Genomic DNA, 11,735 nt, shown 5'->3' on the forward strand with positions numbered 1-11,735 from the left:
CCCATACTAATTGTGTTAACTAGTTGTTTATTCATTTTTTATATATATTAAAGAGAGTGGAGGGTTTTAACACTTTTTTCTCTTACAAAATTAAATAAAAGGGAAAATGTAAAAGCAGAAGAGAAACATTAAAACCATTTAAGGGGGGTTCATTGAAAAAAGGGAGGAGAGTAGGGGAGCTCTTAAAGGGAAACTGCAATTGTTGCGATTGGCACCTTTCTTACAGCGTTCAAAAAGTAAATTGTGAAAGAGAAGAGGAAAGTGCTTATAACAAAGAAAATGGAAAGAAGAAAATAATGAGAAGCAGAACAATATTGAGGGTGAAGGAATAACGGGGATGGAGAGTTGCAAGACAGGAGATTGCTGTAAAGTCACAGGCAACGAGCTCTGTATCTAGACACGTGCCAGCAGTTATTCTCTGTACACTCACATTATTATATACTGTATATACTTTAGTACAACTGATACTAACCCAGTCCCTATAGAGTGTGAGAGAGTGTTTTTGTGTGAGAGAGTGAGTGTGAGAGAGTGTGAGTGAGTGTGAGAGAGTGAGTGAGAGAGAGATTGTGTGGGGAATGGCTACTTGTGGCTGCTGCACTAAGGGAGCCCATCAGTATTTATTGTGTGTAATTACTTCCCATAAAAGTGTCTCTTATTCCGGCTCTCGCCACTGATTGGCTGCTCTATACCACAAATCACTTCTGCCGACACCCAGGATGAGAAAACACAAAGCCAACCCTCCCTTGCCCCCGACGCTGTACAATATGCAACAAGAAACTGAATAACAAAAACTTTAAAAAAAAAACCAAACTGTTTTATTTCACAAAGACATGGATTTTTTGGAATAACGCGATGTAATATTAAGACGATAAAAACCCCAGCAGAACATCTCTGCCGCGTGACCCAACACCTGCAGTTCAGGCTGCCGAAGCATTGTGGGTAATGGGTGGATAATTAGTAAAATATATATATATTTACACAAGAGCGAGTGGTTAAATGTTGCTGCCTCACACAGCATGGAAATCATTCTCAGGCATTGAGAAACCACATTGCAGCCATACCTTCACCCCATTGGGGCAGTCATTCACTCAAGCTACACACAGACACCAGCTCATGATAAAATAATAAAACTTTAGTCTCTGCGTTGCACTCACTCCAGCGGCCGATTGGCACAGGAACATCCAAACTTTGCCTCAGATTCACACTTCAGAGTTTTGCCATAAGGAGCCGAGGGATTTCAAGTTGTTGGTGTGGAATAAAATAACGGGCCCTTGGAGGCTGTATAACCAGGGCCCATACTTGTCGCAGCCTGATGATGTCACAGGTCTCAGTCTGATGATGTCACAGGTCTCAGCTGGAGATGCTGCTCAGGATATTTGCCTGCAGTTACAGGAGAGACAGATATAGAACCAGAGCAGCACACGGAGGAGAAGAATCTACCCTTGAATGCTTTGCCCACAACCCCTCCTGTAGTGTTATCATCCCTTACCTTTATAAAGGAGGAGACTTGTTTAGCAGAGATTCCTTCTAAACATTCCAACTCTTCCACCTGTAGATATTGGGAATACATAATATATATAGACTTAATTTGGATAGAGAATGGAGACGGCTACGGTTTCATGGATTAAAGAGCCCAGGGCAGATTAGAGGCTTCTAGCAACAGATGCAGAGACAGTTCAAGATGGAATCTTATCCAAAAGAATCCACGGCAGAATTGTACAGCAGGGCTCCACTGAGGATGACTGATGCTGAAACAACACTTACATTTTTAAAGAGCCCATTGACTTCTCTCCAGCCAATAATCAGCTTGGCCTTCTTGTCTCCGATCCTCTGCAGGGATTTGAGTTCCTTTACGGAGCCGGTGTTGAGTAGTTTCAGGATTCTCTCCTTGCCGCTCTCAAGCAGGTCTGTCCTCATGTTCATTTCCCACGTGGGCTGGTTCTCATGCCCATCACATGTGACCTATGACAAGAGGAGGTGGTTGTTTATTTGAAGTGTTGGCAAAGAGTTTTATTTGAAAACATTCACTGCCCAGCAATACAATGTTCCCATTACCAGACCTACTAGATGATCATTCACCATCAGTACAACTGGGAACTGTAAAAGGACGTCCCCCATAGAATGGAATGCTCTGAGAAATCCCAGTTCTTCATCATAATCATTCACCTGTTTCTTTTTCTTCTTCTCAAAGACTGGGATCCCCTCCTCTATGGTGCTCTGTAATTGGCTGTTTCCTGATAGATAGAAGAAGTGATTGGGAGAGGTCAGACTGGCAGCCAGCGGGGAATGATCAGAATCATTAGCTTCTCCATAGTGTACAACCAAAGTCTGCTCCATCTATAGCAAGTGCCTCAAATGAAGCCCAACTGGGCAGTCTTCCTGCTTAATCATAAATCCCTTCTCAGGCCTTTAACCCTTTCTAGAGTGGTTAAGTGAGACTTCTTGAACCCCTAATGTGACCCCTACCCAAGAGAGTCTCAGAGTGACTCCTCCATTTGCCCCTGGATACTCACCCTGCATGGGCAGCACACGCAGCACCTTCTTGACCTTCGCTGTGGATGTGTTTCTGCCTCGGAGAGGGGCCCGGAAAGTGTTTTCACTGACACTGGAGTCTGACAGGTCAGAGTTATTGGATTTCTCCAGTCGAGCCTCTGCTTCCATTGCTTTCTGCTCCAGCTCCTTTTGCTTCTCCTTTAGTCTCTGTTTGTGGAGGAGTATTAGTATCAGTAGACAGATGTACCAATTATTTCAGGGTGACTGGGCAGTGGTGCTTAGGTACTCAGTAAGGGCCTGTCCTAGTGGGAACAATTTGCACACTCCATTCCCTCTCACCTCAATCTCCATCTGACTTTCCTCCCATTTCTTCAGCAGTGCCATTCGCTCTCTCTTGGGGGTGCTCAAGAGCTGCGCCTCCTTCTTTCCCTTCTCTGTCAGGATCTTATCCAGTTTCAGCAGCCTCTCTACCACAGCGGAATCCAGCGAAGCCAAATTGAGTTTCCGTCTGCAGAATGCAGTACATGGTTAAACGGGGACATAGTGTAAAAACAAAAATGTGCCAGTGCATTATACTCCTCTAAATATGGAAGGAATAAGATGATTTTTGAAAGTGTCTCCAAAAACCATTACTAGTCCTGTCCGTCTCTTCCGGATCCCTGAATTCCCAGGCTGTGCACTCAGCTCACTGCACTGTAGGACAGGAACCAATCAGCAGCTAGCAGGACCTGATAGGGAACTGAAGTCTGTCTGTGCTTGTGTGACTGCAGGGCTGTGATTGGCTGTCCCCCTCCTACTGTGCTTCTGGCAGGGACACGCCCACCCCTCATTTGAAACACAGACAGGGACCAGAGAACATCTATAGGGAGCTCCAATAAAGGGGCTATTTTTAAAGATAATATTAATGTTTAGCCCCATGTAAAAGCAACACCATATATTACTTATAATTGTCTACACATATAGGATAAATTTAAAAAAAACCTAATTGTCTCCTTTAAAAATAGCTCCCCTGCACAGCCTGGGAATTCAGGGAGCAGCAAGTGGAAGAGAAGGGAGGGATTATTAGGGGTATTGCAGAAATATTCAATAAATCAGTCTGAAACACTACTTTTTTTAAGCACAATTCTTCTGTATCTGAGTATAATGCACTGGTACGTTATTTTTTCCACAAAAAAATCTCCTTTAAAGATTATGTAAATTTTTAGCACCATGTAAAAGCAACACCATATATTACTTATAATTGCCTACAAAATTAGGGTTTTTTTCATTTATCCTATATGTCTCCTTTAATGTTACGTTCCTGGAACTTTTCTTTGTGTTGATATAAACATTTAAAGGGTTGGGATAATTCACAATTCGATTGACAGTTTTGACCATAAAAAAATTCAAATTGTAAATTGAGCCCGTAATAAATCTGCCCCTTAAAAGATTTCAGCATTCCATAACTTTTTATCAACATACAGAGAAAGCACAGTGGGACTATAAATACATTACCTACATCACTAGAGTTCAAGCTAACCAGATGCCAGGCTCTCAGAATGAGAGGGGGCAGGAGGGAAAAGGTAAACCAATAGGAGTAGAGAGATTGAACTAGATTAGGATATAAAAGCAAAGAAAACACTAAATGGTGAAATTTCACTTTAAGTTAAGTTCTCACATCAAGACTTCTCAGCCTCAGACTGGATGAGCCCAGTACACAAATGAGCCAGTGCTGCACTAATGAATAAACCACATGCAATATCAGGGTACCCCCAGTCAAATGTACAGCCCCCACAATGGAGTAAAACAAGTGGAAAAAGTCTTGCATGGGGGAAGGGGATGTTTAAAATCAACTCACTTGCCCGTCGATTCCATTGAAGAATTGGGAGACGACTCTGTGGAGTCAGTTTTGGATTTCTTTCTTTGCCGAGAACTGGTTGTGGCCTCTGCTTCCTCCCTGGGCCTCTTCATGGCTGGCTGAGCTGCTTATAACGAATAAACCGATTAATATACGTGTGTGTGTGTATTTATACGAGTACAGCAGCACAACAGTATCAGATACACTGCCCAATATAACCACTAGGTGTCACTGCTCATTAGCCATACCAGCTGGATAAACAAATAGTCCAGAATAGGAAGAAACAAAAACAGCGACACCTTGTGGCAGATAAAAAGGTGGAGATGATAAATACTAACCAATACATAATACGGCCGTGCTTGTTAGATTTCAATAGTTCTATATAAAAATAGCCCAAGGATTTTATATAAATCTGTGCAACGTTTACTTACCCACGGTCTGGGTGGTTTCCCGGCTGAAAGGCTTGTTAATGATCTGCTTGGATTTGGCAGCGAAGTTCAGAGCGGTCAATGTGTCGAAGTAATACGTCTGCTCTGGGGCGATGTTAGTGATCATAACACTGTGGGCGCTTCCTCCCAGGGAATCCTGCCAGTGACACACGTTTCACAATCCTTGTCAGTCACACACACAAGGGCAAGTTACCATTGCCATGAAAAGTAAACCCAATATCACACAACGGCCCAAGAGGAGTTAGCTCAGTTGCATTTCCCCAGCTCTAATGACAGTCTCACCTGCAGCAGTCTCGTCAGCTTGCTGTCTCTGTATGGGATTCGGGGCAGCCCCTGGTTCAGAGCATCCACCACTTTGCTGAGCGTAAATAAGGACGAGTTAATGGCTCCACTCTCCTTTAGTCGGATTCCTTGGTTTCCAGTGCGCCGGTTATCTTCTGATCCAGCCAAGTCTATCAGGTAGAGCTTTCCAATCAGCTGCCGAAATGGTGCCACCTGCTGACTCTTCTGGACCTACACGTGGCAAGAGATGGGGGTGTCAGAGAGGAACATATCTTGGCATTATCTTATTGGTACCAGCCATTAGTAACACACACAGAGTACTACCCAATGTTTACCAATATAGTCAGGATGTATTGGGCTTAGTCTTGTTTGTGATATATTGGCACAAATACAGCAAATTCCTAAACAAACCCATAGCAGCTTGTTTTGATTTACACTGCAAATAATTCCCTCTACAATATACAATTTCATTCCTGAACCTGCAAGTGTATTTTTTTTAGTTGTAATATTGGTGTGTCGGTGCATCTCAGGTCATTTTAGGATGCAACTACTTTCGGACTGTTTCTCCTACTCAATGCAACTATAGGAGTTGCAGTGGGAGATGGATTTTACTATTGAGTGCTGTTCTTACATCTACCAGGCAGCTGTTATCTGGTTACCTTCCCATTGTTCTGCTGATGGGCTACTGGGGGGGGGGGGTGATATCTTCCAACCTGCAGTAAAGAGTGGCTGAGGTTTATCAGAGCACAAGTCACATGACTGGGGGCAGCTGAAAAACTGACAATATGTCTAGCCCCATGTCAGATTTCAAAATTAACTCTCTCTCTCAAAAGAGCAAACCGATTTTTTTATATTTAATAGTGCTGCTCCAGCAGAATTATGCACTGAAAATCTTGGCATTTTGAAAAAAAAAAAAAAAAAAAACCACGTTTTCCCATGGCATTATCCCTTTAATATAACAAAAAAGAGGCTTTAATTCATAGGTGGAGCCCATGCTGCAGCTGAGCCAAAAGAAGGTGCTGCACACAGCCTCAGTCTTACTCCAACAGAGCAATGGCTGCTAAATGGCTAAACATAAAGCAGAGGCCTCACTGCACCTTGATCAGTAACACAGCGTGGCTGCGACTGGAGCGGTCGTTGAGTTTGGTTGAGGCCACGGTGCGGTTCTGACTGGCAGGGATAAAATGCTCATCGAAATCTCCAAAAGAATTGATAGTTTTTAGGGTCACGCCCGGGATCAGGATGTTATGGTCTTTGTCCTCTCGGATGGGGAGGTCTTTGTTCTTGGGCTCCAGCAGATCCATGACCTGGAAAGAGAGACAATGGCTCAATCTCACAGCACCGCACTTAAGGGGCCATACATGGGCCGAAAAAATCTGCAGCCGAAGTGCAGTGTATGGCTTCCATGATCGATATCAGGCTGACATCCAGATGTCGATCGGGCAGGTTTAAAATTCCTATTGGATCCAGGACTGAATTGGCTCATTGATGCAGCCCTTGGTCCAACCCCCTGCATTACCAGCGTTGTGATCGGATTGTTGGGCCCTCGATCAGATCAGCCCAATATTGTCAGCCCCAGTACCAATAAAAAAAAAAAAAAAAAAAAAAAGTTACAATACATTGAAAAAAACAGACAAATTAAACTTTCAAATCGCAAAGTCTAAAATACCGAAACTCCGCTTCTCCTCTTCAGAAAGAGATCGGGTGATCCTTTGTGTGGCGCTCGATTTCTCCTCCATGCCTTCCTTATAGCAGATAGCCAGGGAGGAGAAATCGAGTGCCGCACGATGGATCGTCACCGTATCGCCCTCTCTGAACAGGAGCAGAAGTGGAGGTTTGGCAAGTTATTTTTTAATAAGGACTTTGTGATTTGAAAGTTTAATGTCTTTTTTTATGTACTCCAACAAATTTAAATTTGATGTTACTGCTCCTTTAAGTCCCTTTCTGGTACAGGGCAGGAGGCAGCTATAACAGTCTGCATAGTCAATTGAAATTGGAGTTATTGAGAGAGAAACAGCCAAGAATGCAGTGCTTGCTGCTAATTGTGCTTTATTGCCACGGTGGTATAAAGCACAATTAGCAGCAAGCACTGCATTCTTGGCTGTTTCACTCTCAGTAACTCCAATTTCAATTGATTTACTCTACACCTGAGGTGGGGGTGTACACTGAGATAGATGAAGCCTATTAAACCACTTTAAGTCACTTCTATAGTGTTGTCTGCATAGTCACTTACCTTCTCCTGGTAAATCTCCACATAAGACATTGTTATGGTATAAGTCCAGTTCTCATTCTCAGGGGCACTGGCCGCCATCCGGGTCATCTGCAGCAATTCCCTAACGGCCCGAGGGATCACTCCAGGCTGATCAGGGTTCCCCAGCATTGTATGAGTTTTCCCTGGGACAACAGGACAGGGTCACATAAATCCTCTTGTATTCAGGTAGGTGGATGCCATACTGGCAACATCACCAAGTAACTTACCTGCCCCCGTGGGACCATAAGCAAAAACACTGGCGTTCTGGCCAATGAGTAAGTGCGGGAGAATGTGGCACACAGAGCCCATGTAGATCTCACGCTGACTGGCACTGTCCCCATAAAATGCATCAAACCTGTGTAGAGAGGGAGAGATTCTCAGCAATACAATTAGGTACAGCTGAACTATTACTGGGATGTACTGGGACCTCACTTACTGGTACTGCATGGTCTCCAGCTGGTTTCTCCAGTTGACAATCTCCAGCGAGTGAGAGTCCAGGCCCCTGACACACGCCGTGGGCACTTTATCTTCCTCCTTCTCCTCCATGTAGGGCCTCAGTCTGACGGCTACACGCACCCGGGCACAGGAGGACTTCTTGTGCTGATCCAACATGCTCGCCCTCTTCACCATACTCACCGACTCTCTGCAAATATAAGTCCAGTCAGTGAGTGGAGCACACGATCACTTCCCAGGCGTCCGTGAGAGACCATGTGTAAATGAGCTTTATTATTGCACAGATCATAGAGACCACAGACTGAACCCTTCTCTACCTACAGTCCCAAATGCAGTGCTGGCTGGAACCACACAGATCTTGTACCAACAATCACAACTGAACTCACTAACAAAAAATTCATTTGCAGGGCCCCAGGCTAATAGGAAGTAGGCATGCACTGAATCCACTATTTTAGGATTTGGCCAAATACAATCACGTGATTTATCGGATTCAAATTCAGTTCGGTTAGACTCTTGGATTCGCCCAATTCCGAACCTGTAGAAAAAGGCTTTAAACCTGGATTAAGTGCATCCCTAACTGCAAGTCAGCACAGGAGCTGATGTAGGACTACTGGCTGGTACAAAAAGCAACACATCAGCTGTAATAGAGGTGGAAAGGCTGAACAGAAAGGAAAACAGTTTAAGCTTGTGTACGTGAGTATAGATACAGTGAGGTGCATAAATCTTTGGACAGACAACTTTTTTTCTAATTTTGGTTCTGTACATGACCACAATGAAATGAAACAACTCAGATGAACGGCAGACTTTCAGCTTTAATTCGGTGGGTTGAACAAAAAGATGGAGTTAAAAAAAAAAGCTTTAGTTCCTCACATTTTTATACCATCACTTCATTTCAGGGGCTCAAAAGTAATTGGACAAAACTGAAAATAAATGTTGATTTCTAATAGTTGGTAGAAAAGCCTTTGCTGCAATGACAGGCTGAAGTGTTGAACTCATGGACATCAGCAGATTGTGGGTTTGCTCCTGTTTAATGCTCTGCCAGGTCTTTACTGCAGCCGCTTCTTTCACTTGCTCTTTGTTTGTGGCCTTTCTGTCCCACGTTTAGTCTTCAACAAGTGAAATGCAGCTCAATTGGCTTCACATCAGCTCAATATTCCACTTCTTTGCTTTAATAAACTCCTGGGTTGCTTTGGCTCTATGTTTTGGCTCATTATGAGACGCCTCCCAATCAATGCGAGTGCATTTAGCTGGATTTGAGCAGACAGTGTCTCTGAAGAGCTCACAATTCATTCTTGTGCTTCTGTGTCACATGATGGATAAACACTGGTGTCCCACTGGCAGCCATGCACCCCAAGCCATCACACTGCCCCCCAAATGTTTTATACACAACTGTGCTATGCTTTGGATCATCAGCTCTTCCCAAGCCTTCTCCACACTTTTTTACTCTTGCCATCATTCTGCTAGCGCAGTGATCCCCAACCAGTAGCTCGTGAGTAACATGTTGCTCCCCAACCCCTTGGATGTTGCTCTCAGTGGCCTCAAAGCAGGTGCTTATTTTTGATTTCCAAGCTTGAAAGCGAGTTTTAATTGCATAACAACTATGTATAGTGCCAAGTAGAGCCTCCTGTAGGCTGCCAGTCCACATAGGGGCTACCAAATAGCCAATCACAGCCCTTATTTGACACCCCAAGGGACTTTTTCATGCTTGTGTTGCTCCCCGATTCTTTTTACATTTGAATGTGGCTCACAAGTAAAAAAGGTTGGGGACCCCTGTGCTAGAGCTTCATCTTGGTTTCATCTGTCCAAACAATGGTTTTCCACAACTGTGTGGCTTTTTTTAGATGTTTTTTAGCAAAGTCCAATGTAGCCTTTGTATTGTTGATGCTTATGAGTGGCTTGTACCTTGCAGTGCCCCCTCTGTATTTACTTTCATACAGTCTTCTCTTTATGGCAGACTTGGATATGGAGACTCTACCTCCTGGAGACTGTTCTTAACTTGTTTGGCTCTTGTGAAGGGTTTTCTCTTCCCCATGGAAATGATTCTGAGATCATCCACCACTGTTGTCTTCCGTGGACGTCCAGGTCTTTTTGTGTTGCTGAGTTCACCAGTGATTTCTTTCTCACCATGTACCAAACTGGAGATTTTGCCTCTCATAATATTGGAGCAATTTCTCGGATGGGTTTTTCTGTTTTTGCAGCTTAAAGGGATACGGTCATGGGAAAAATTTATTATTTCAAAATGAATCAGTTAATAGTGCTGCTCCAGCAGAATTCTGCACTGAAATCTATTTCTCAAAAGAGCAGACAGATTTTTTTTTTTATCAATTTTGAAATCTGACATGGGGCTAGACATATTGTCAGTTTCCCAGCTGCCCCAGTCATGTGACTTGTGCTCTGATAAACTTCAGTCACTCTTTACTGCTGTACTGCAAGTTGGAGTGATATCACCCCTCCCTTTCCCCCCAGCAGCCAAACAACAGAACAATGGGAAGGTAACCAGATAGCAGCTCCCTAACACAAGATAACAGCTGCCTGGTAGATCTAAGAACAACACTCAATAGTAAAATCCAGGTCCCACTGAGACACATTCAGTTACATTGAGAAGGAAAAACAGCAGCCTGCCAGAAAGCATTTCTCTCCTAAAGTGCAGGCACAAGTCACATGATCAGGGGCAGCTGGGAAATTGACAATATGTCTAGCCCCATGTCAGATTTCAAAATTGAATATAAAAAAATGTGTTTGCTCTTTTGAGAAATTGATTTCAGTATAGAATTCTGCTAGAGTAACACTATTAACTGGTGTGTTTTGAAAAAAACATGTTTTCTGATGACAGGATCCCTTTAAGGAGGACTTGTTTCACCTGCATGGAGAGCTCCTTTGTCCTCATGTTGTCTCTTCCCCCCCCCCCTCAAATCAACTCCAGGGCTTTTATCTGCTTCATTGATAATGACATAACCAAGGAATTGCCCCACCTGCCCATGAAAGTCTTTGACTCAATTTTCCAATTACCGTATATACTCGAGTATAAGCCGAGTTTTTCAGCCCCCAAAATATGCTGAAAAACTCTACCTCAGCTTATACTCGGGTCAAGCGCAAAAACGGTCGCCGGCGTCCAAGAATAGTCTCCAAGAATATTCGCCGGCGTCCAAGAATGGTCGCCAGCATCTAAAAACGAGACGCCGGCCCCTCCAATGGGAGCAGAAACCCTCAATTTTTTGATTGAAACTTACCAGAAGCTGCTGCATTTCTCACCCTCGGCTTATACTCGAGTCAATAAGCTTTCCCAGTTTTTGGAGGTAAAATTAGGTACCTCGGCTTATACTCGAGTATATACGGTACTTTTGAGCCCCTGAAATGAAGTGATTGTGTTGAAAAAAGGCTTTAATTCCTCACATTTTTATACAATCTTTTTGTTCAACCCACTGAATTAAAGCTGAAAGAGTTGTTTCATTTAAACTTCATTGTGGTGATGTACAGAACCAGAGTTAACTAACTGTATGAATGTGTGAGTGTGTATATATATATATATGATGAGAGCAGCTCCAGTGTAAGACAGAGACATAAATAAGGCTGAGCTGAGAGAACACTCAGTACAAATAGAATAGAATAGACAGGAGTGTGAGACAATATGTGACAGGGGTGTGAGTTGTACTACAGTGAAGTCTGTGTAACGGGTATAAACAATAAATATACAGTGGGGGAAGCTCTCACCTTTGGGGAGGCCCAGTAAGAACCATTCCCGACTCACGCGCTGGAATAGACCGAACAATAAAGCCCCTCAGCTGATTCCTCAACGCTCCAATTGCCGCCTCCAGCTGTCTGGGCCACAAGCCCGATCGGTTACAGTCTCTCCTTTCGTATTTGGCGGTGAGGCGTGCGTCCAACCAATCGGAGGGTGAGGATCTTTCACGTGGACCAAGGCTCACGCACAAACGAGGCTTGACACGCACACAGCGCCTTATTGGCTCGT

At 43.8% G+C, this 11,735-nt stretch overlaps 1 protein-coding gene across 2 annotated transcripts; it reads right to left on the reverse strand.

The window, feature by feature from the left end:
• Positions 1-792: 792 nt before the first annotated feature.
• Positions 793-11,681, reverse strand: kif22.L (kinesin family member 22 L homeolog). 2 transcript variants are annotated; one of them, NM_001171978.1, is given in 14 exon segments: positions 793-1,380; positions 1,490-1,549; positions 1,765-1,962; positions 2,167-2,234; positions 2,514-2,700; positions 2,833-3,001; positions 4,331-4,454; positions 4,762-4,915; positions 5,062-5,292; positions 6,159-6,368; positions 7,295-7,455; positions 7,540-7,667; positions 7,749-7,955; positions 11,477-11,565. In NM_001171978.1, coding segments are annotated over 14 exon segments (1,953 nt in total). In that variant the 5' UTR covers positions 11,503-11,565; the 3' UTR covers positions 793-1,350.
• Between the last annotated feature and the right edge of the window lie 54 nt (positions 11,682-11,735).

Source organism: Xenopus laevis, chromosome 9_10L (assembly GCF_017654675.1).
Source record: "Xenopus laevis strain J_2021 chromosome 9_10L, Xenopus_laevis_v10.1, whole genome shotgun sequence".
NCBI classification, from domain to species: Eukaryota; Metazoa; Chordata; class Amphibia; order Anura; family Pipidae; genus Xenopus; species Xenopus laevis.